The sequence below is a fragment of the Corapipo altera genome, unplaced genomic scaffold, assembly GCF_003945725.1.
Source record: "Corapipo altera isolate COAL_440 unplaced genomic scaffold, ASM394572v1 61044, whole genome shotgun sequence".
Lineage (NCBI taxonomy): Eukaryota > Metazoa > Chordata > Aves > Passeriformes > Pipridae > Corapipo > Corapipo altera.
The window spans coordinates 472,467-497,798 of record NW_020885018.1 but is presented as its reverse complement, the minus strand read 5'-3'; the positions used below and the strand labels follow the sequence as shown (position 1 = coordinate 497,798).

Genomic DNA, 25,332 nt, shown 5'->3' with positions numbered 1-25,332 from the left:
GAGAGCTCCCATCCGGCTGCTGAAAGACACTGCTGCTTTGCCAAGTTGCAAACAGCCCATCTGTTCTTGGTTTCTTGCAAGCAAAGAAAACAGATGATCTCCATCAAGGCCTGCTTTATTTCACATCTGCACCAAGCAAGGGATATTAATTCACAAGGTCAGTAAGTGCCTCTCATCTGAGGGGAAGAAATTAAGACAACAAACCACCACTTGACATAGCTGGATCATAACTTTAATCTGTTAACTCTGCAGCTGCAAGCTATATACAAACAAGTGCTCAGGTGAAGGAAGAGGATGAAATTCTGGAGAAGAATAACTGAACATAAATATCTTAATCCTTAAGATACAAAAAGTAGCCAAAGACTTAAAATAGAGGCAGCAAATATATCCCCATAATGCAGTTTGGGAGTTCCCCTCATTAAGGAAGTCACAAGAGTCACCTGCAATGTGAATGTAACCTTTGTGGACAGACTAAGTCCAGTAAGATCACTGGGCACTCTTGCCATGATCATAAAAATGGATCTATGTGGAAAATGAACAATTGAGATTAGGAACAAACACCTATTAACTGTTCTTTGGTAATTTATTCACCTTGGACTAACACCAGCACAACAGATGAGGGAACCAAACAAATGGACTCACTTCTTTATTGCAATCCCAGAAAGCACCCAAGGAGAGCACTAGCAATTCTCCCTACCAGACTTGACTGTACAAGGGAGAAAGCTGGAGGAATTACCAGAAATAAGGTGAAGAGGGCGAGCATCACCCTCATGCCTACGCTCAAGCCAACACCGCAAAGTAGCGTCTGCTTCCTTATGAAGGTCTATCACATAACACCCAATTGTTACTGAGGGGTTGCTACCCAGTAGAATCTATGATTCTCATCATGGGTAGGCTTCACGAACGAAGATTTGGGAAGGCTCTATCCACATTTGTTACAGGCACGCTGGTGGCTTATGAGGCCAATACGTGACAGACATATCCGATTGCAAAAGGCACAGCAGAAAGACTCCTTAGATGGTGTATTCTGTAAGACACGGTTCTTTCTGCGTTGCCTTTTCTCCTCAAGAGTGATCCTGTGTGTGTTCTCAAAGGAGACAGCTGCGTTATAGATGGCGTGTCTCCAGGCCTCCTGATTGGAGGCCAGAGTAGACCAGTTATGGTGATCAATATGGCCAAGGCTGAGATGTTGTTTCAGGGAGTCCTTGTATCTTTTCTTCGGGGCTCCTCTCTTGCGGCAGCCAGTGGCAAGTTCACCATAAAGCAGGATCTGAGGGAGGCGGTGGTCCTTCATCCTGGAGACGTGCCCTGCCCATCGCAGCTGTGTTCTCAGTAACATGGCCTCAATACTTGTGACTGCTGCTTGCTCTAGAACAGATGTATTGGTCACAAAATCTGACCAGTGGATGTTTAGGATTGTACGGAGGCAGCGTTGATGGAAGCGTTCTAGGAGACGCAGGTGGTGGCGGTAGATGGCCCATGATTCGGAACCATACAAGAGAGTAGACAGCACTACGGCTCTGTAAACACTGATCTCGGTACTTTTCTTCAAGTGTTTATTATGCCATACTCTTTTTTGGAGTTTTCCAAAAGCACTATATGCCTTTGCTAACCTGTTGTCTATCTCTATGATTCTACTCTTCACCTTATTCCTGGTAATTCCTCCAGCTTTCTCCCTTGTACAGTCAAATCAGCCAGGGAGCATTGTATTACTGAACCCATAATTAAGTCACTAGGTTTGATTACCTGTGATTATGAATACTGAAAATGTGATACCCAAATTAACTGAAAAGAGGTGAGCAGTAAAATTAACTACTTCCTACACTCACTGGCTGCACAGAAGATCCCACATGACTGAAAAATCAGCAGCAGGAAGAAAAGTCTGAAGGTCTGTTATAATTAAAGTTCTTTTCTCTCTTTCAAGTGCCTAATGTGAGATAAACCAGAGTCTTTCCCCCCCCGGAAATAGACTTACTGTGTAATCCTCCCAGCAGTGAAACATGTACTAGGGCAGCTACCCAATTCTCCAGTCTGAGCCAGCCTCAAAGGTCTATCCAGTTTAAAATAAAGCAAATTACAGGTCTCAAGCATGGCTTGACAGAATGCCAGCAAGCCCATTTCTGCTCAACAGAGGTCATCTCTGCAAGTACAATATTGCTACAGTAAACACTGGGATGATTTGAGGTGGAGGAGGCAACCCCAAACAAACCATTCAGATGGGCAGGAAAGAGCAAGGGAGGGAACTCGCTAAGAAACATTGGAAAAGACAGTCTGAAAATGCAAATGCCACTGGGTCTTAGCAGAGCACAGCAAGCCATTCAAGAAGCTACTGAAACTCAGTCACCAAGCTTAATTCCATGCTATTTGAACAACAGGGTGTGCTCAACTTGCCTCCATGAAGAGATGAGAGATTCCCTACTGTACAGTCATTTCTGCGCTACAATGGGAAACCACTGCTTTTCTCACCATGATCCTGGATTTCAATTCTGGTCTCTAAACCAGAAGTAAGAAAACCTGGCTTTTTATCCTGTTTCTCCTATGACTTATATTTGGACAGTTGGCATATCATCACCTTTCTCTGCCTCAATTTCTAACACTGACTGGACCAAAAGTGACATATGACCAACTACAAAATATTTGGAAACTTAATATCTATATTGCTACAAGCATTTAAAGCCACTGAAATGGGCTAGGAATTAAGTTCCCTCTGGCCAAATTTGTGTTTGCAGCACTATCTAGTTTGTTCCCAGTTTTTGGGGGAGCTTTTCATATAGCAACAAGGATGGGTCTCCCCCCATGAGAAGTTATCTTTGCAAGAAAGCACTCTCTGAAAGCAGAATACACAGAAGCATGTGAAACTTGGGAAATTTTACATCATTGTCCAGACTCTTCTGAGAATTGTCCAAAGCTTCCTATGCAGAAAAAAAGGGAGGAAAAGGGCACTCACACTACCAGGCTTTAGGACCACACATTGAGGTACTTGTGGAGATCAGAGTCAGCAGAGAGGGACATTTTCCAGGGGTGCCAAGGTGACCTCTTCAATAACGTAGAGACTTTGCTGACTGCAGAAAGATCAGCCTCCATGTTTAGAGGTTAAAGCTCAGTCCATACAAATACCCTTTTGGTCCCCTCACTCAGACCTGGAATTTTCTTCAAATTAATAGATCAACATCAGGGCTAGGGTTTCCAGATCAGGAGTTTGGCACTGGTGACACTAAGCGCCTAAATACTTGTTTCAGCAGAATTAGAGGACACTCAGACTCAAATGTCTAGTTTCTTTAGAGGAGAGGAAAACCAAAAAGGCACCTCAAATCAAGCCCAACAAAACAACTAACCAGAAACAACTAACCTGTGATAAGAATGATCTTACACAGTAGCTGGAGGAGTAATCCTAGAAATACACATCCTGCCATACTTCACCAAGATTTGTTTTCCTCTGTATACTTCCACTTTTCAAAGCCCCTAAAATAACCAAAGCAGTATGCTGCCATCACAGAACAACACAGGCACCATTACATCTTTAAAAAACAATGAACAACTCTACATAAAATTTGAGAGCTCCTTTGCTACACCATAGTTTATAATTTCACCATGAACTGACCAACCAACCCACAAGGGAAGTAGAATTATGAAACAGCAAGAAGATCTGTTTGTGAGGTACCCATGTCAGTACTCAGTGTGAGTAAATTATACTTCTGAGACAGGTGCACATCTGGGAGACCTCTTATCTTACCAGGATTTTCACCTGGATGGGAGAGAACTGCATTCCTTGCAGGATTTTCATCCAAGTGTCCACTACCTACTGGAAATTAAGCCCAAGTCTCACTGCTTGGCATTACTGATGAAGATAGAGAGTACAGAGACAAGAGGGACCACAAAGACGCATGCAGACTAGCTCTAGGCAATTTGGCAGGAACTGCATATGGGACTAGAACTACTCTACAGCGGTGGCTGTGATCTCCAGCAGACACAGGAGAACAGAGCATGTCCCAGCCTTGTCTTTCTTCTCAGCTTCAGCCAACTGCCCATTTGGCACCAAAACAGTGGGATATAGACACACTCTGCTCCACTGGTGACAAGGGCAGGGGAAAGGCATTCATCTCAGCAGAGGACAGAGGTGTCAATAACAAGCCAAGTTTGGTGCCTGCTAAAAGGCTAGGAGGAGCACCCTTGAGTCCTGCATTTTAGTGAGTATTAGGTAAGACCATCACCCTGGAATGCACATGCTTCATGGCTGGACCTGAAGAGCATTGGACCTATTCTCCCCACCTAGTCCCATGTGAAGTTTGAGGGAGTTTGAATGTAGAAGGTAGCAGGGGATTCGGGAAAAGCCTGAGCCTCTCCTACAGCAATCAAGATGACAACAGATGCTAGCTCAATGTGAGCTAACAACAAGTTATCTTGCTACATGGAAAGCTTCTAGCTTGCATTAGACAAGTCCAAGATGCACTCTTTAACCACAAAAAAAACCCCCACAACGTTTTATTTATTCCATTGGCTTATTAGAGGAGATGGCCAACCAGAACAGCTAAAATGGGAAAAGTTTCCACAACCTGAGACATAAAGAGGTGCTGGGTTTTAGGTAGTTTATGAAGAACCCATGAGCTACCGCAGCAGCATACTAAGGAACCTTGACTCATCTGGAAAATTGATAGATTTAGTTCATTTTGAAGAACAAGAACACTCATGTCCCTAGCCTCCATTTCCTCTCAGCACCTCTGCAGGCCCTCAATGTAATGTCATCCTGCAATAGCCACACTGCAGAACAGCCTATACAAACTCCTGTTGTGCAAGCCGATACCTGGGAGAAGCAGAAAAGGAAGAGTGGATCAATTTTTGCTCTTGGAACTGCTGAAAACTACAATTCAAATTCAAACACATTTTTGAGAACTCCTGCACTTTGGGTTTGATGGGCAATATCCCTGGGGAATCTGTCCCTGGGCTCCAATTAGTACAGCTTAAAATTACCGTATTCCTCTATGTATAAACAGTGTCATTAGACTTGTACTTTTAAAAAATAAGATTAACCCAGGCTAGGGCCAGGCACTACAGATAAATTAGTAGTTTATCTCTTATAAATATTTTTAATATTTTTTAATTACAAGTACTCCTCACTCCAGGTAATGGAACTGACACAAAATACCTGCAGACACACAGTCCCTAGACTTTCACAGAAAGCCCAGGAGCAACCACTCTATAAGAAAGGAATCCTACCTCACAGCAAAGAAGAGGAGGGGACACATGGCCAAGAGAGCCTAAATGTGGGGGAAGAGTCATTTGGAGTAAATACAATAAAAAAAGGATTTAAAAACCCCTTCATATAAAATGTCAAAGAGGTTAAAGCAAAAATAATGGTTCAAAAAGATGTACAAGACTGTTAGAGACCAACAGAAAACTCTGCCAAAAAGTAACTTGCATTTAAACCAGAAATCAATGGCATCACACAATTTGGTTGTTAAAACAGGAAAGAAAAGTGGAAATCTGTGTAAAGATCAGCATTTATGAAGAGTTATCATTAGCTCCAGAGACCAGCGTAATTCCCATGAAGTCCTGATGGAAGGGGGCCTCCTGCCACAAAGAGTTTTGTTCCAGATGAGTCGTAACAGTGGGTGTAAACAGCATTTGGGAAGAAATGTATGTCAGAAAAATAATTCCTCCAGGTTTCATCATGATTCTGCAAAAGGAAAGTTTAGATTAGTACTGTTGTCAAACAAACACAAAACCTTGTTTCACAAAAGCAGAAGGTAGCTTCCAGAGCCTTAAAAGGGATCTTCTCTGTTAATACTCCTAAAGTTTCAGGTAGATCAATGAGAAGATAACAAAGTTCTCCTGAATCTTTTTCTGAGGACATTTGGGCCAAACATTGTAGAGAGGAGGTGAGGGGTAGGGAAGATATCAGGTTTCATTAAAGTTACATCACAATGATACAAAAGATAATGGAGAGAAGTTAGACAAAGCCATTAACTGCTTTATGATAACATACGGGAAACTGAACGGGAAAGTGCCTGCCATGTCATTACCTCAGAAGGCTAGTTTCTAATATTGCACACAACTAAATTAAATCTCTCTTGCTTTGAGTACCACATTAGAGTGGCACATTTTTAAAGGAAGACAATGTAATTTGTGTTTGAGGTTCTGAAAACTAGAAGTTAGATTACATTAGAAAATATAAAGATATAAAATCTAGTTCGTTTATGAATCAGTGCATAAGAACAGTAGTCAGTATGCCTTACACTCAAGTAACCAACCATTCAATACCCTTTCATAAAGCTTTTGTAGAAAGCAATTCTGTAGCACTTCTTGTTTCTCAAGATTACAGTTATTGGTTACATGATCACTGTTTGACTGGGACACATTTCATACAATAACTTCCATTACTACAAAAAGAACCGGTGTAAACTCCTGTATAAAGGGTTTCATACAACTACAAGCTACTCACCAGCCAGCCTTTCCCAGTAGTCAACTTCAAAATTTCACTTCCTCCTAATTTCTGCTTCTGTCCATAGCAGGCACGTGGGGGCTTTTCATCCAGGAATCTCTGGGCTCGGATATCGTAAAACAATAAGGAACCTTGCCCCGTTCCCACTGTGATGATGTGCTCATAGAAGCTCACCGATCGAATACCTGTCAAATAGAGAAGGGACACACAATGCAGTAAGGAAAATGGATGCTTTGGCCCTGCAGTGCTGCTGCTTGATGTTTAATATTTTCTTTAAGAGGAACTACCTACTAGTATTCTCAACAACACACAAGTTTGAAGCACACACTGCCATGGAGCAATAAAGACAAATGCCATTGATGCTACTGAAACAGCAGCTTCAATTACATATACTACTTCCTTTCTCCTCTGATGTCATCAGCTACACTGATGGTGCATAGTAAGAAGCTTAATTCTCAGCAGGCCCCAGCTCTAACAGATAAACAAAGATCACAAGCCATTTAGGATCAAGAATAGCTTTGTTCTGTTTTTCACAAGCCTCTAGGTGAACACACCATGAGTACATGGCAGCAGACAGAGGAAAGAATGGCACATTGGTTTCCTCCACGAGTTCACACCCTCTCTAGCTACCTGCCAAGCTGTGATGTGACTATGTAAGAAAAATTACTGTCCCAGCTGCTACCAAGTGCATTTTGCTGGTCAACAGGTATAAGCATAATAATCACTAGTCACTTTTAAATAATTTTGAGGCTATCCCTGCTTAAATATTCTCACACCAGCACACCTTACTTGGTAGTTAGTACTTTTAGCACTTCACCCAGCATGAAAACAATACTACAAGCAAAGCACCACCATGTTACACCAGCATATGGGAAGCTACAAGTTTCCAGTCCAAACAAAACATTCTAACACAATTCACTTATGACATTAGATTGAGCAAAAGAGTACATTTTGTTTTCCCAAAATCTTAGTCTGAAGCCTCAGCTTCAGATTAAACTTCCTTCCCTTGGAAATAGTCTTGTGGAGATTCTATACATAGGAATTTGCAATTTGCAAAGTGTCCTGTCATCTCATCTCTATTTATTGTGCAAAAGGTTTGCTCTGTCTAAGTACTCTAACCCAAACAACACTTCTATGCAGATTAATCCCCACCACATCTATGCTTCCCCTTTCTGCACAACATGAAGGCAGGTTATAAACCCTAGAGTTTTTTAAGCTGTCTTTAAAGTACCACTGAATTACAGGAGGGGAAAAGAGTGAGTTATGCCAGTTACATTCACATGCCAAGCGCTGTCACTGTACCAAGTGAGGCTGAACATCACAAAACTTGTGACATACTGGAATACACCCAGCAGTACACATGACAGCAGACATCCAAGAAGTGTAGATGCAGAGACTTTCCCCTTCCCCTCTGTACAGAGTCCTAACTAGAAACGTATCCTCATTCTTCCACCTCCACAACCTGATGTTACGCCCACAGCCACCAGCATCTGTTACACACACTTAGAACAGGCAAGGCCACATTGTTGTGTTCCAGATATGAGGTGAAGTCTTGGTTGCAGGTTTAATAGGTGGGAAACCACTGTGCAAGTCTCACACCTGCTGAAGTAGATTTACCAGATTTGTATAAGAATCTCTAATTCAGAGAACTACAAGTGCATCTGAGCAATGGGAGACATCCCTCCCCCCTCATTGTTGTCCTGAACCGGGTTCTTTCACCCAGTGTGCAAGAGTCCGATCACCATAGAGTCGAGGTATTTGATTTATTTACAGTTCTGAGCAGAAAGGTGGGGTTGGGTGGCAAATCCACAAAGCCAGCACACCAAGGCAAAGGAAGGCCTACTTATATGGTTACAATCTTAGGCTATTAGTATATCTTACTTAAGTCACTACTTGGCTAAGTTGCTATTGGCTTATCATTTCTTTACTGCAATTTAAAGGCATAGTGTCCTAGTTAGAACAACTGGGCCCAGTTCATCACTGGATGGGTGTAACCCAAAACTGTGTATTCTATAGCCTTCCATGCCATTTCCCAGAAACTGTTGTCAATAGACTATTTGCACCCTCTGCCCAGAGTAGCCTGACTCATCAGGCTACAAACTAGGTGCTAAGAGGCCTGCAAGATAGAAGGGTGTTTTTGTCCTCACACCCATTGAGGAACCCCCTGCCCTGAGGGAAGTACTGAGCATTCCTGCCTGAACTGGAGAATATATAATCTTGGAGTCTTGGGACTTTTTTAACCACTCGTGGGATCCAGAGGAAGACTGCAGACCACCACTCCCAACCAGACTGCAGACCACCACTCTCGACTGGACTGCAACCACCACCCTCGACCGGACTGCAATCACCACTTTTGACCAGACTGCAACAGCACTCTCACCAACAGGTTTTCCCCCTCTCCCTTTACTTTGGACTCAGGGGGCCCAAAGAACACCACTCTGTTCATGCCCCAGGGTGCTGGGTTATACATTTGGGTTTTGTGGGTTAAAACCAATTGTTTGTCTGTATAATCATACTTATTGTATTATTTTATTAAATTGTTATTCTGATTTATAATCTCTCTTTTGAGTTGAGTTCATTTCCCCCTGCTGGTTTACCTTTAAACCAGTACACATAGTGTCCCAAGAAATCATGGCACATGCTCAATGAATAGTGGTCTTTTTGTGAGTAGAGGGTCCCTGAGCTAGGGGTGTGATTTTTACTATTATAATGAGCAAAGTTCATCCCTAGGGAAAGTTCTTATCACAGAACCAGTCAAAACTGGGGGTTTGTTGGCTCATCATTAGACATCCTGGATAAGAAAGGTGTTTTCTTTTTTGTTTTCCCCTCTGTTCAAGGACTTAGGCCATCAATTTTCTGTTTTCTACATTCCCATGGTTATTGCTTCCATTGCTTAACCACTGTTATTCATCTTGTTATTTGGAACTTTGCTCCTGTTATTCATCACCATTACAAGGGCCTGGCTCTGGCAAATACATGCAGAAAGCTTTAAGCCCTCTGTAGTCAGCAAGAGCAGTCACTTGGATAAGAGGAGAAAGGCACAAGAGCAGACCTCCTCTTATTTTTGCTTCAAAAGTGCTTATTGACAAGCAACCCAATAGAACACTTACTTAACAGAGACAGGTGATGGAGTATGAAAGCAGATGGCATATACTTTTCAATGCAATTTATTAATAAAAAGCTATAAAATAGAGAAGAACTGTGAATCTTTCTCTAACCAAAAATTTTAAGAAAACTGAAGGAATTCATGATGTACCTGCTACTAAGTAGATGTTTAGAACATGCTTTCAAGAACAGCATTTCAAGTTGGCTCCTAAGGGGTTGAAATACCTCAGATTAATCATTCCCATTAAACTAAAAGCACCGCTTGTGCCTAGAATTGATCACAGTAAGCTCTCCTACATTCCCATCACTCTACCACCTGTGGGCCTGGACTATTTGGGTGAGCAAATTGAGTCTTACTCCTGAGAAGCAGGGAGCTCTACAAATCCCGGAAGGAAATGAAGATGCAGTAGCATGTCCTATGCAAAGAATAGACACAAAGTCTGTGTTGCACAAGCTCTGTCCACTGTATTAACATTGCTGCCTTCAGGATTATAAAGTCAAGGGCACACAACATTGCTCTGCAGGTCAGTCAAGCAGAAAGCAGTTGCTCTAACAGATTGAGAACTACAGTCCAGGGCCTGCACTTTCCCATACAGCTGCTAAGAAAAGCAACAGTCACAAGATGCACTAAAAAGCATTAGCTACCTTCTCACGTAGAACAGACAGGGTTATACTAGGTAAAAACCAGCCCCAGTTTCAGTCTGACAACCTTTCTCTGACCTACTTTTGTATACAACACTAGTGAACTGAAATTAATGTGGACTTACCATGTTCATCAGGTGCATTTAGAAGCTGAAAGCACATTCAAGTAACACTTCGAATCACTTAAAAGCCAACCCAGATTTTAGTTTGCAAATCAATAAACAGCCTACTTTCTAGAGGTGCTGCAACACTCCAAGTCCCAGTGAGACCAACGGAAAGCTGAAACAGTCAGTATCTTGGGAATTAATATGGTGCCTCCACCATCACACACACACACACACACACAAAATTTGCCTACTATGCAGAATAGAAAACAGCATTGAACAAAGGCTTTCTCCAGATATGAACTAGCACCCCAGAGATACTCCTTACACATAGATCATCCCTCCCAGCAGGAGTTTTTAGCCACCAGTCACCACACTCCAGTGTCTTGGTATTTCTTCCCTATGATACTGAAGGGTGACACCTTCACAGAGCCCTCACTGACAGTGGGTCAAGACAAGGGGTGTTGCTGGCAAGATGTTCAAGTGACAAACAAGAGCTGATAAAGCACCTTTTATCATATTATAGAAACTTCTGTATCTGAAAGAAGAAGACCCTAACATTTATCTAGACAGCACTTTTCAAACCCCAGTAACCACATAAATAAAAATTTCCTAATCCTTGTCTACATGCAAATTTTTTTTATAACTTGCCCAATGAAGAGATAAATGCCTAGAGTCAAGTTAAATAAGGACTCCAACTTATTAGTCTGGGATTAATATGGTTTAAAATGGGCATCACAGCACAGTGCCTTCTCATGCTTGAAAATAAAGAATATGGGAAGAAGCTTATGGGACCATGTACTCTACAAACCCTCAGGCTCAGCCCAGGTGTAAAGTTCAACTGGACATACTGCATTCACATCAGAAAAGGAAAACAGCACTCAAATCTGCAAACTTTTTAAAGAGTAAGTTTTTGTATATTTAAAGTAAATAAATACATACTGATGATTAAGTGTCTCACTCATGGCTTTAAAATTACAAAGCAAGCATTCACTCACAGCACTGACACCCAATATGATAGCACAGAGCAGACAGCATGCTTTTTTCCTGTTCCCAGAGAAAAATGTAAAAATAGACAATAGTGGTATGAAGACTGGATTTACTTTGAGATGAAGTAAAACAGAATAAGACACTAAAAAATAAGCAGAAGTAAAATGCACAGTGAAAGTTCAGTAATAAGTAAAATGTATGCTTTCAAAAGTTAACTAATATTTCAATGGTGTGCAATTTAGTTGATCATAAAATCACTGATGTTGTCCTTCATTAGATTTGAGTTGCTTTTATGTTTGGTTTGTTGGTTGCTCAAGGAATAATGTCATAAAAGCAAAACCTATATATGCTTTTAATGATTTAGTCTATCACATGAAAAACCCTTCCTATTTATTAGAAGCTTACCTTACTGCAGTCTTAATAGCTACTTCTGCAAGCAAACAATTTGAAGCACCCTCTGACAAATTTCTTACCACTGCCGCGTTCTTTGGAACAGACGGATTTAACATTGTGAGAAGGCTGCCTCGGATCCAGAAAGGAGACATGTGCCTGTGATCCTACTGCATACACTGACCACTCCTGACCATAAGCCAAACACACATTCTCCCTGCAGTATGGCAACTTTGTGGAAAGTAACTGGAAACAGAGGAAAGACAAATCAATACATTATGAGAAAAGAGAAAAACATTAATAGAACAATTCTGTAAGCTATGTTCAAGGAAGTTGAAGTGAAAAAACCCAAAATGCAGCTAAAAAATAAGTTCATCCCAACAGTAGAACTTTAAGAGAAAAGCAACAACCTGACCCAGAGAGAAAAAAATCTGAAGGAGACTGGATGCCTTGTCTGAACCAAACTGAGATGATAAAGGCTGAAGTCAAGTATTATGCAAAGAAAAACAGACATTTTGGTATATTGTTTTACATTTTTCTAAGCTGTTGTTATTTCTTCAACAGGTATACACAGACATCATCACTCAGTTGAAAAAGCTTACTTCATACAGTAGTATAGATATTTCTGGGTTTGATCTGCAATTACATTTAAATAAGTACAACTTCCTTAATGAACGCTGCTAATTAAGTATCCGATATACTCTATGGAAAAGTTCACTTGAGTTCACCCAGAACTGGCAGAAAGTTAAGAGCATCTCTTACCCTCCAAAATAAGATGAGTGGGAAGTTTCTGTCTCCCAAGTTTTATTATTTAGGACATTGCATTTTACATAAAGATTTTAAGTGTTTGTCACGGATAAGGAATGGTATTCCCCAATTTAGTGTTCCCACTGAATCACCCCAGACCACGTGCCACTCACTCACTTCCTCCCTACCTCCCCGTGTAGCAGGATGGAGAGGAGAATTGGAGGCACAAAAAGGTAAAGATCACAGGCTGAGCTAAGAACAATGTGCTAGAAACATCAATGAAATAAGAAAACGAACAGTAACAACAATACTAAAGACAGGAATAGAGATGGATTCTGCCCCTATATATCTTAATGGCATCAGGGTACACTGTGCACTGGTGTCAACCAAAGCCTTATACTCTTGTGGTTCTTATGTGCCATTGAATCCACACAGTCCAATAGATCCGAATGTCCCTTTCCTCCACCTGGTTGGAGGCAGGGCCCCTCTAGTTCTGGTCATAGTACTCGTTGCTCACTTCTTGTAAACATGAACTGGAGGTCCCTTCAAGAGGATCAGAAGTAACATCATCCCTTCTATTCTGTCTGAGGACTTGCCCACTGGAAACTGGAGGGGCATTTATTTGAAAAATTTCCTGTGGTGGTTGTTCTTCCTTTCAACTCATATCTGTGCTGCTAGGGCAGAGGTGCATTTTCCATCCCACTTCCTCATGTCCTCTCCGTCATCACGCAGGTAAAACCTCGTGGTGTTGTCCCCTCTCTCTTGAGCAGGAGGGCACTTGCTCCAAATAGCAGAGACACTGGTCTGTACTGGAGGGGTATGGGACATTTTCTCTAAATTGCTGGAAGTCCTTGGACAGTCTTTCCACAGCCGAAATGCAGGCCCATAGGGAGAAAGAGAGACTTTCTTCATATTGCTGGAGTTGGACAAGTAAATTATCCAGGTTGTTCTCCTTCTTTCCATGACATCACTGCCAATGAGTTGGGATACAATGATGGCATGCTCCGTAGGAACGTCTGCCACGTGGTTTGTGTACAATGGACTTCATCTGAATCTACAGGGGACTGTTTGTTACTTGAATCCTTATAGGTTACCTCCAGCACAGTTAATTCTCTCAGGTACTGGATACCTTGCTCCATGGTGTTCCACTTGTCTCAGTGCACTAATAGATCACCCTTGAAAAGATACCTTTCTCTCATGTTTGACAGGAGTCACCTCCAGAGGTTGAGGATTTCTGTCCTCTTCCCAATCCCCTTGTCAATGCCTGCATCCCTGGACAGGGATTCCAGCTGCTTGGCTTCACTACCCTCTAATTTCCAACTGTGGGTCACAATTTTCCAGCATCAGAGCAGCAAGGTCACAATGTGCTCACCCAGATGGCAGCTGAAATCTTTTCTCATATCTCGAAGCTCACCCCAGGGACAGGGATTGGGTGATTATCTCTGGTCCTGCCTCTTCCTCCTGTTGTGAGGGCCCTGCTTCCTCTTCATCCCTCACTAAGGGAACTGATTTGGTCTTGCATTTCTTCAACTGTATAGGTACGACTGCTACCAGCACGGGTTGTTCCTCTGGTTCAGCTGCAGTTTGAGTGGCCACAGTGTCTGTTGGTCTGCTTTCCTCCTCCTCCCCCTGAGGGTGCTGTCTAGTACTGAGCAATGTCTGGTAAATAGTAGCCAGGGCCCAGCACATTGAATAACTTTGCGCCTCTCTGGAATTACCACAGTATTTTCCTTTCAAATATTCTGCCACTTTATCAGGGTCCTGTAGTTGTTCAGGGGTGAACTTCCAAACCATTGGAGAAGTCCCCAAAAACTTGCCCATGTCCTCCCCACCTTCCATGCCACTCATGACTATCTACCCTCAAGGTAGATCTCTGAATGACCTTCCTAAAATTCTCTTTTGTAACTCTAAACATGGTGTGGACCACACTGAGGAGACCTGGCAGACTTAGCAACAAGAACATGCTTTCCTTAACATCCAAGGGGAATTCAGAATTGCCAAAAGCTGTTGTACCAGGCCTGAAGGAGGAAAAGGGGGTGAAAAGCTGGAGAAAATCATCCTCTCCTTTTCCCCCCCGCAGACTGGGTACGATTATTAATGAATTCCCAGAGGTAGCACCTGAGGTAAGGGCAGGAGAGCAACACTGAATACACATCCCAAATGACCCTCATTGCCCTTGATGTTATCATGTCATAAACTGAACAACAAAGCAATCCTGATCCCTCTCCCTGCTCTGAAAAAGGGCATTGCCAGGAGCACATAGTGAATATATAAGAATATACACAGGGTAAGGTACCACAACCATGTGAACAGACCAAGCAACATTGTGACCAGTGGCTCCGTATCTAAAACAGCAAATGCTTAGATCAAATTTGTTTCCAACCCACGCTGGTCAGATCTGTTGTTATCTCAACGCTTCATGCCACACATTGGGTGCCAAATTGACTGTCACGGTGTAGGAATGGTACTCCCCAATTTAGTGTTCCCACCGAATCACCCCAGACCAAACACTGCTGCTCTTTCTTCAAGCATTTAAAGGAGATAAAGAATAGTGAACAGCCTTAAATGTTAAGCCATTTTTTAAGTTTTACAGTAACAGAGAAGCACCTTTGATAATGTGTACTCTGCTTTCCAAAGATGAAAATAACCATCCAGGGACACAGCTCCCAGCTCCTATTATTAAAAAAAAAAAAAGTAAGAGCATTATTTTCTGTATTAGAGATGTCCTTACAAACTCACATTCTAGGTTGATTCTCCAGTATATTTGATTAAGATTATTTTTTTCTTTTTCAAATACATATGGACAGTTTTAGGACTACTCAACTGTCTTGCGTATCTTACCTACCTTGTTCTTATTGTTGAAAGCCAATGCTCGGACTTTGCAGTTGTCAGGATTGGTGTTCTCCTTAGGGATATCCTTCAGAGCCCTGTGTGTTATGTGGGCATAGACAGGAACTTGAGAGACATTATGCCTGGCATTGCTTTTGGACAACACATCCTCTGTGACTTCCCATAGACCCATCGAACCATCCCGGGAACCTGAATAAATAGTCCATAACAGCATTTCACATATACATAATTCCCCTTTTTAAAAAACGAACTACAATAAACAGTAAGGTCTGAAAGAAAGAAAGGATACTTTAGATTAATTTAATCTAACCAAACACACTTGGTGTCTATATATTAATTATTGTTAACAAAATCATGATTTTACTGAGCTGTAAAGTTGATAACATTGCAAACTCATTGTCAACTGGTTTGTCTATGTGGTTTCCAAGAAGCTAGATCACCTCATCTGTTTTCAAATTTATTAGGATGCATCAAAAAACCACAATCCTGTACAAAAATCACCATTAGAGACTCACATGTAGAATAAACTCAGAGGCAACTGAATAGCCTATGCATTCAGCCTGAGCCTGGTTTACCAAGGCCAAGATTGACAGTCTGTTAAGTCAATACAAAAACCTCCAAGAAAACTCTGTTGGGTTTACAACAATTTTAGATCGCTTGATTTCTGACAGTATGTTTATGGATATGTACATGCACATTAGTGAGTTGAACAGAAACATCTATTTAAAACAACAATTTGTACCAAATCTATTTTTAATTTCTTTTTTAAACTCATGCAATCTCTTGTTTAAAGAATATAACACAGGAACTGAGTCTGAACAAGCAAGAACTCATTTTATTTTTCTACTGAATTTGAAGATATTAATATAAAATATGAATCAATAAGAGTACCAATACTGAATGAAGGAAGTTAAATGTCTATGGTTCATAAATCAACACAGGTTTAATCCAAGGTCCTATACCCATCCCTTCTGGTGTTTAGGCAACTCACTTCTAAGTCAGCTCTGACAGATTTGACATGTACCTCAATTTCTTCCCTACACAACGTGACAATGTTTTTTTTTAATGCAGATATTTGGATTGGAAAAATTGCAAGGATCAACTCAAGGATTAGCTTTTTTTTTTTTATATTACTGAATTCTCAATTCAAGTATTTCATTTTTATACAAGACTTACAATTTTCTGTCATCTTCAGTTTGACACCTCCTTTTACAGAATACTACAACCCTCTCAGCACAGAAAGACAGTAAACTACTACATTAATTCAACTGCATATTGCTGCCTTTACCTAAGTTAAGTAATATTTTATGAAGTTACACTGATTATCCAACTACACTGACTAAAAAGTCAGTAATTGACCTTTTCTATTACAACCTTCTGTATTAATTACCATAGTATTTGTGCATATATATACACACACACACCACTTTACTGATAGCTTGATAAAACAGAGTTTTTATTAATCAGTCTTTCATAAAATTTCAGGAAACCAATACTGTTCTGCTGTATTCAAAGTTGTTAACTGACAACCAACACCCCTCTTGAAATTATTCTTGTGTAGGATCCTTCCCCCCTGAACTTACTGTGTTTAGGCACCTGCTCATGGCAACACCTACTGTAAAGATAGCAGTATTCCCTCTAATACTAGAAAAAAAAAATTCAATCTAGACCAGGGCCCTACAACAACAACAACAAATAACCAAAACAAACAAACAAAAAAAAAGACAAAGCACTGTACTAAGACCAAGAATGGTTTAAATAGGCAAAGTAGTTCCAAGTGATTTCAAATGCCTTATAAAAGTGCTTCCCTAAGACCTATCAAGTGCTGTAAATCAGTATAAAATTCTGGGAAAAATAATAAAAATTAACTTTACCAGAAACAGCCATAGTATCGCTTATCCATGCAATTGAAAATATCCAGTCCTTATGTCCATCCTAAAAGTAAAGAAAAAGACAGATTTTCTGTGCCATTATATTCTGCAGTAGTCTCAAGGCAGACCAAAAAAAAAATCAAAGTGAAGAATACTTAAGTGCAAACTCAGAAGGAGAGACCTATGTTAAAAACATATAAATAAGTTTTCAGTATCAAGCTGGAGCAGTTGTACCTAACAGTAATTTTAACTTGTATAATTAATAGAGAGCAATTAGGTGATAGAAAAAGATCTCTGATAAAGGACAAATTAATCTCAATTCTGAAGACTTGGATTTTTTCCATTTTGAAAGCAGTGTTCTTTACTTCTATAAAGTAGTTGCATACTTTTATTTCCTCAAATGCACATCCCTACTATAAAAAGAAACCAAAACATTATGATTACAATATACGACCTACAGATTAATTTTTCAGGAATCTTTTATTCAGCAGGTGAGAAGCCTATGGAGAAAAAAAAGACCATAAGGCTCTAGTTCTGTTTGAAAAGCTGCAGAGTCACAGTGGCACACAAATGAATAGCAAGTCATGCAAATCTTCAGAGTCAAGCCTTTCTGCAGCTGGTTATCTCCTGCTGCAGAAACTCTGACCGAACCTCTGCTGTTGTAGTTAATGTCTATGCAAAGTCCTGAATCCAAAAGGAAAAATAAGAGAGAAGTGCTTACAGGACAACACCATACTCATTTCAGCCTTTTTTCTTTTTAAGAGTGGCTGTTTTAAAAAGGTCTCACAATGTTTCAGAAATAAAAACAATACCAGAGTCTATCAAACTGCCAACGAGCCACTGGGTTAGAACTAATCCTCAAAGCCAAGTTCTGTCTCTGAAATAATACATATATAAGCTACACTGGAGAAGGGAAAACCTTGAATCATCTTTACAGTTTCTCAAAAGACCTTTTTCACTAAATCTAGTTTCAGAGATCATCATCGCCACAATTAGACTTTAACAGTTAAGATCTTGTTACATTTTCAATGCTTAAAAGTAATCTGAAGTAGACCTGAATGAGGGTAAGGAAGAAGAAATCTGACTCAGAATCCTGAGAATCGACTCGCATGTTTATGTACTCACTCATATTTAAGATATCTTGTCAAAAAATACAACTTGATCAGGAATATTTTCAAGCTTTCAGAAATTCACTCTCCACTACAAAACTCCCAAATCTTAACCTTGTTCTGACCTTATGCACTTCAAAGTAGTAACTCTTGGGACAGAATAAACTTTTCCCAAATACTCCCACTTACATCTCCCACACACACAGGATCAAGTGTAGGCAGATGATAAATTGCAAGACTGTTGGGGTTGTCTCCACCTGTGGCCAGAAGGGTCCTTGAGGGGTTGAGCTCAATGGCATGAATACCACATCCCTGCTGGTTCACCATGCCAGGTTCACGATCTTTCAGAATAGGAATCTTGGTAATTTGACCGGTCTGGACATCTATTACAAATAACTGGGGGGAAAAAAGCAGATACAAGTTATTATTGAACAGATAAGAAAACCAAAATGGTCAAATATCCTCCCTATTTTGAACTAACATTCTTTTAAATGTAGAATCCACAAATGCTGCAAGTATGGTTGAAAAATGCATATATTCCTTCCTAAAACAACTAAACCAACTTAATTACAGTGGGTTTTACTTTAACCACCCATCCTGGTTTTGGCTAGGATAGCATTAACTTCCTTCTTAGTAGATGTTACAGTGCTGCATTTTGGATTTAGTAGGAGAATAATGTTGATAACACAGTGATGTTTTAGTTCTTGCTTGGTAGTGCTTACTCTAAATCAAGGACTTCTCAGTTTTCTATTCTTTGTCAGCAAGCAGGTGCACAAGATGCTGTGAGGGAGCATAGCCAGGACAGCTGACCTGAACTGGCCAAAGGGATATTCCATACAATATAACATCATGCTCAGTATATACAGTGGGGGGAGTTGGCTGGGAGCTGCCAATCACTGCCAGGGGACAGGCTGGGCATTGGTCAGTGGGTGGCGAGCAATTGTATTGTGCATAACTTGTTTATCTTGGATTTCTCTTTTTCTTCTTATTATTATAACAATATTTTATGTTATTTCAATTACTAAACTGTTATCTCAACCCACGGGTTTTACGTTTTTTCCAATTCTCCTCCCCATCTGTGAGGGACTGAAAAAGGTTATTAAAGTTATTATTGTCTTGAAACAACTCAGTGCGTGAGGGGAGGGGACAGATTGGGTTCTGCCAAGGTGGAATGGTGCTCTACCCCCCCATAACCCCACCTCCTTGAGAGCCTCTAGTGCAGCTGTCAGTCACCGGCACATTGGGAGCACTGCTCCACACCACGCCCCCTGAAGCCCCTAACCCAGCCTCAGAATGGCTAGCACACCGGAAGCCCAACCTGGAGGGGGGGTGTGGTGTGCCCACAAGAGTTCAGAGCAAACAAAACCAACACCATGTGGCTACTGCACAGTCACAACCTTACTGTCTGGACACATGGAAGCTGGAATTGCACAGAAATTCTCTCTTTTTCTCTCTTCTTCTCCTAATCTCCTTTCTTGATATTTGGGTAACATAAAGCTGGAGGGGTTGGATTTTGCTAAGTTGTATGGGTTAGCATGTGCTAAGTCATTGCTTTGTGAAATGATTTATTTTGGTTGAATGTTGCCCTTTAAACTTTTGCCAAGTTCCCTTATTTTCTAAAGTTTGCCAGTAAAAGTATGTTATTTGACCTCCTGAGAAACATGTGTAGCTTCTTCTCTCACGCACTCTCTCAAGGTATAAAAAGAACTGAAGGCCCTTTAATAAACCCATCAGGCGGATTTTTGGAGCCTTGTATATTTTTGAGGTAAAACCCCTTCAATAAGCTTGTTGATTTATTTGCTCTCACAGTTGTTGCACTTGTTCTCAGAGTTGCGTTGTGCGGGAACAAGCTTAGTCACTCTGCACCTGCATTTAGTTAATTGGAATCAAAAGGGAGGACTGACCTTGGCTGAGTGTTTTGGCAGAGAGAATGTTGTGTTTCTCAAAGTGGAAAACCACTTAATGGTCTGCATGATAGCATGTGTTTCTGCTCATGGCTGAACACAGCCACCACATGATGCAAGTGTGAATGTGTGGGATCAAAACACTGGTTTAGGATGATCCTGGGAATTCTGGTTAACTAAAAGACAACACCAGGTGCTGTTTATGAGAGAATATGAATAAAAGGGGAACACCGAAAAAGATCAGTGGAGAAATCCCAAAATCAACTTCTGTATGTGTATGCAGCCTCATCCTTTCAGCACCCATAGTGTTGTGTAACACTTTACTTGCAGCATGTGTTCCCTAGAGTGGTGTTTATCTATCATCCTTGAGGCCTGGGCCAAGGTTATAATTTTGTTGTACTTTGTAATGCTGGCCTATGATATGATAGAACTGCTAGTTGTGAAACCAACCTGGTATGTGTACTCAGCATTGCCATCCCATCTGTACTTTGGGAGCCATCTATTGGGAACTATTAAGTTACATCTTTTGCCTTTTCTCCTCAGATAGCCAACCTATGGGGGACACATCTTCCAATATACATCCATCCAACATCTTCCTTCTCCTCCAGGATGATTACAGTAGTGTTTGAGAATTTTAAAGATTTTGAATATCCTTTGAATGCCCTTGAAACCAACCTGGTCTTTTTGCTAGGAGCCAGCATGTCGTTGCATATAGTTCAGATCTTGTTTAAGGTTAAACAACTATTTAAGAACATCACCCAGAGATCTGCCTCGAGGCTGAATAGTTCTGAGTGTCAGGGTGTGTGGGAATAGTATGGGCAAGTACCTAGGGCAGTGGGCACCGCCAGTGTTTTGGAACCTCATCCCTAAACAAGTGCAGAATTCAGAAAAAACAGTAAAATATTTGCAAAAAGTGTATTGTCACCCTGGCAATTCCAGAGAGATACAAATCACTGCAATGTGCTGGGGCCTGACCCAGGCCTATCAAGTCCTCTTCAACATGACTCAGTATCCTCAAGAGGAAAGAAGGTCTCTGAACCTGATGACAAAATGACAGGCCCTGCAGCTACTCTACTCCAACCCCGGCAACAGACACTGCAGCAGAACTAGAGAACCAACCTGTGCCAGTACTAGTTGCCCCTGTACACAAGAAGAAACAGACACAAAAAACACCTCAGTAAAGGAGGATAAAGCAGGGCCATCACAGGAACAGGAGAAAGAGACAGAACAAGACCAAGAGGTAACCAAGTATCTATCTACCAGAGCCTGAACTGCAAAATCTATCCTTCCCTTATATACAATACTGTGAGCAGAACAGTTTGCCAGGCTCTTTCATCAAGTATACTTCCATTTTTTGACCTGCATTTCAGAGACAACAGTTTGGGGGGAAGGGGGAGGAGGGGGAACAGGGACCCAACAAAGTTACCAATTAATTAAATTGCCCTTCCCATGCATCTTAAACTGAAAGCATTGACTTTATACAGCAAGATTAAAACCCAGGCCTATTAAATGCCATTTCAAGGTAGCATGTAGACTCATGTCCTCTGCTGCTGCCCCTGCACACAGAACAGCAAATGAACAGGCAGCCCTATCTTTTAGTTGATGATACAAATCAATCAAAGGGTGCCACCTTGAGCTACAGTATGTTTTTATTATGCAAGCAGGACGGATGTAGATTTACAAGGCACAAACAACACACATGAAAGAGACTGCTTATTCCTCACATAAGAAGTGCTTGATATGCTCTATGCTCCAGCTCTTCACATACTGCTCTCAGAAATCACAGGCATGTTCTTGTCATTCGTAATAACATTTGAAAGAAACCCAAGATAAACACATTGACCTGTTAAAAATAGAATCACTACGAGAAAATCAATTGTGATGAAGTTTCACAATTGGCTTAAGCCAATCTTTGAGAATCCACTTGCCTCTTCCTCATCCACTCAGTCTCACCACTCCTGTGACAGCAACTAGTCCTCAGATAGCTGTAAGGTCAGCTGGATTCTATTTCAGGCTTAATTACTGTTAAAAGACTTTTCTTTATATAGCTAGGCCTTGCTTCTTAAGAGCTACTACATGAAAGCCTCCTGCTGTGTAACTATGAATAATAACAGAACATCTGAATTAAAAAAAAATACACACACACCCCCCTCAAAAAAAACCAAAACAAAACACTGTCCCACACAGGTCAGATCACTGAGCATGGCTTTTGCAAAAAAAAAAAAAATCTTGAGGTAAAGAAACAATCACACCAACTGATATACTTTGAGGTTTAAGAGCTGCTTGATCTATACATTCTTTACAACACTGAATTCATTTCTGTGGCACTAACCAACTTGCAAAGAAGAAATTTGGGATTTTGCACTAATTCAATCAGAATTTCATACATGAAATTGCAACCTCAGCCAATGAAGTTGGGCCACTAACTCCAGCAGAGAGAGCATTACTTAAGAAGTGTGATCTTCTCCATTTATTAATCACATAGAACATTATTTTAATATTTCCCTATAAAGTGATGCTTTGGAAATGTGAAATCTGAAACATGATAGAGTCTGAAGTGGTTTCAATTTTTGCTAAAGCATCTAAAGATACATAAGCAAGGGAAGTTATTTGAACACTGAAAACAGATTTAGAGTGGAAAAAAATTACAAAGTGAAAAGGCAAAGGATAATCGTGAAGATCTGAAATTAACTTTTTTCAGCTCTGAAGAACATCTAGAGTTTAACCATAGTTTTTAGTTTTGTAGTAACTTTTTGAAGTCATAGAATCACAGAATTGTTAGGGTTAGAAGGGATCTCTGGAGATCATCCAGTCCAACCCCCCTGCCAAGGCAGGGTCACCTAGAGCAGGTGACACAGGAACACATCCAGGTGGGTTTTGAATGTCTCCAGAGAAAGAGACTATATGACCTCCCTGGGCAGTCTGTTCCAGTGCTCCCACCCTCAATGGAAAGAAGTTCTTCCTTATGTTGAGGTAGAACTTCCTGTGTTTTAGTTTATGTCCATTGCTCTTCATCCTGTCACTGGGCACCACCAAAAAGAGTCTGGCACTGTCCTCTTGGCACCTGCCTTTGAGGTATTTATACACATTGACAAGATTGCTTCTCAGTCATCTCTTCTCCAGACTAAATAGACCCAGCTCCCACAGTCTCACCTCATAAGAGAGATGCTCCAGACCCAAGTCAGCAGCACAGAACCATACATAAAACCAAACGATAAAAAACTTAGAATAACGAAAATAGAGCCTTACTAGCAAGTTTTGCCAGGCACGTTAGCTACCATTTAGCAAAGTTAGCGTTGTTCTGATAGGAGAAATAGAAACTTTACTCACACTATCTCAGAATGCCCAAATAAGGAACAATATAATCTTAGAGAAGTCCTAGAGAATAAGATAAAGGATGTAACTCAAACAAGATGTAAACTAAGGTCTGTGTACCCAAATAAAGAACAAACACTACGTTTTTTGTGGTGAAACACAGTGACGCTGTGCCTGCTCAAGAACTGAGGTCAAGACAACAAAGACCCAGAAGGACCAAAGAAGGACTTCCAAAAGGGGTGTGACTATGTAAAGCAAACTAATGAATATGTATTAAGTAAGCAAGAATATCTAATGAATACGTAAACAGTATGTGTAATAAAAAGCCCTGTCTGTCATTTGGTACTTTCGATTAGAGGAGCTATCCTCCAGCATGCTGAATAAAGAATGCCCTTTTTAACACCTACAAATTGGTGTTAAGGAGTTTGTTTCTGCTGCTTTTCAGTATCAGTTCATTAACTTTACATTTGCAGGACAAGAAGAAAGATCCAATCCCACTGTTGCTTGCCATCCTACAAATAGATGTAAATCGCTCTATGTGGATTAGACAGATGCTGCATAAGGTACAGGCCTCACATTCAGGTTTCCAGCCATCTGCATAGTGCCATATTTTCAGAGGAGAATGGGTGATTGTTAAGCATTACCTTCATTCAAAATTAACTGTGCACAATTTGGACTCTGCACCTAATTACTTCCTAATATTTTCCTTGGCAGTCTACATACTTCAATTATGATGATAAGCATCATTTGGGAGTGGAAAAATTAACAGAGAGAAGAGAAAGATAGGTGGCACTTACTGTGTTGCATTTTGTCCCACACACCACTTGTCGGTGGTTCAGCCACTGGGAGGCAAATACTTTATTAAGGATTCCAAGGTGAAATTCTCTCTCCTTCAGGAGGCTGGGAAGCTGCTGAGCTGCATACCCATGCAACAAACGGTGGTAGCTGGACTCATTCTGCATCCTGACCTCTCTACCTTTCAGGTAGTACACCACAGACCTTTTCACTGGGGGGAGTCTTTTCCTTTTCTGAACTGAATGATCCCACCCATACTGTGGAAAAGAAGCATGGAACTTAGATAAAGCAACTAGAACAAACTTAAGGCACAAAGCCTTCTAAATTCAAAGATATTCTCAGCAAAATACTGAAGCCTTCCAAACTACCCATGGCATACTGTACACGAAGATTAACTCAGAAATACTGATAAAGCCTTCAGCAACGTAAAATTAAACATAAATATTTCCTAAAGAAGTAACACTGCCATGATATTGAAAACAGTACATCCTGGTTTGGCACCGTTGGGACACCAGAAGCTTATAGAAACAAGAGGAAGCCAAGAAGCACTTTAAATGGAAAAGCAGCCCCAACAGCCTCCCGCCGTGAGCTCGGCAGGTTTGAAGGTGACACTGCGGGGGCCATCTGATACTGATCGCGCCGTTCATCGGCCTCTTACGGCCCGGCCTGGGGTCGCCCCGCAGTAAGGCTCAGCTCTGGGGCGGCGGGGACTCGGCGGTTACGGGCCGAACAGAGAGCAGGGACAGGGGGAGCTGCCTGCCGTATCGCACCGAGACACCCCTCGCTACCGGGGCCAAGACTACTCCTCCCCACCATCCCCCACCATCTCCCGTCCTCCCCAGGACACCTTCCCCAAGCACCGAACCCACCCCCCTTTCCCCACCTCAACCGGGCACCGGGACACGGCAACCCCCGATCAGGGTCACCCCAGGCACGGGCACGTAGGCTTCTACCCCCATACACCCGTTTCCGCCCCCCAGTCTACCTGCTCCCCCTGGAGCCCCCCGGCGGCAGCCGTCGCCGCTTTCCGCTTCCTGCTAACTGCTTTCCGGGCCATAGTAGAAGAAGGAG

General features: G+C 41.3%; 1 protein-coding gene across 1 annotated transcript; it reads right to left on the bottom strand.

The window, feature by feature from the left end:
• Positions 1-5,480: 5,480 nt before the first annotated feature.
• LOC113959003 (DDB1- and CUL4-associated factor 12-like) lies at positions 5,481-25,318 on the bottom strand. The gene is made up of 9 exons (XM_027667688.1): positions 25,247-25,318; positions 24,264-24,518; positions 18,437-18,643; positions 17,142-17,202; positions 15,263-15,456; positions 15,025-15,090; positions 11,754-11,916; positions 6,440-6,624; positions 5,481-5,674 (listed from the first exon to the last, which is right to left on the bottom strand). The coding sequence occupies exons 1-9, from the start codon at positions 25,316-25,318 to the stop codon at positions 5,516-5,518; spliced, it is 1,362 nt and encodes a 453-aa protein (XP_027523489.1). The 3' UTR covers positions 5,481-5,515.
• Positions 25,319-25,332: the final 14 nt, after the last annotated feature.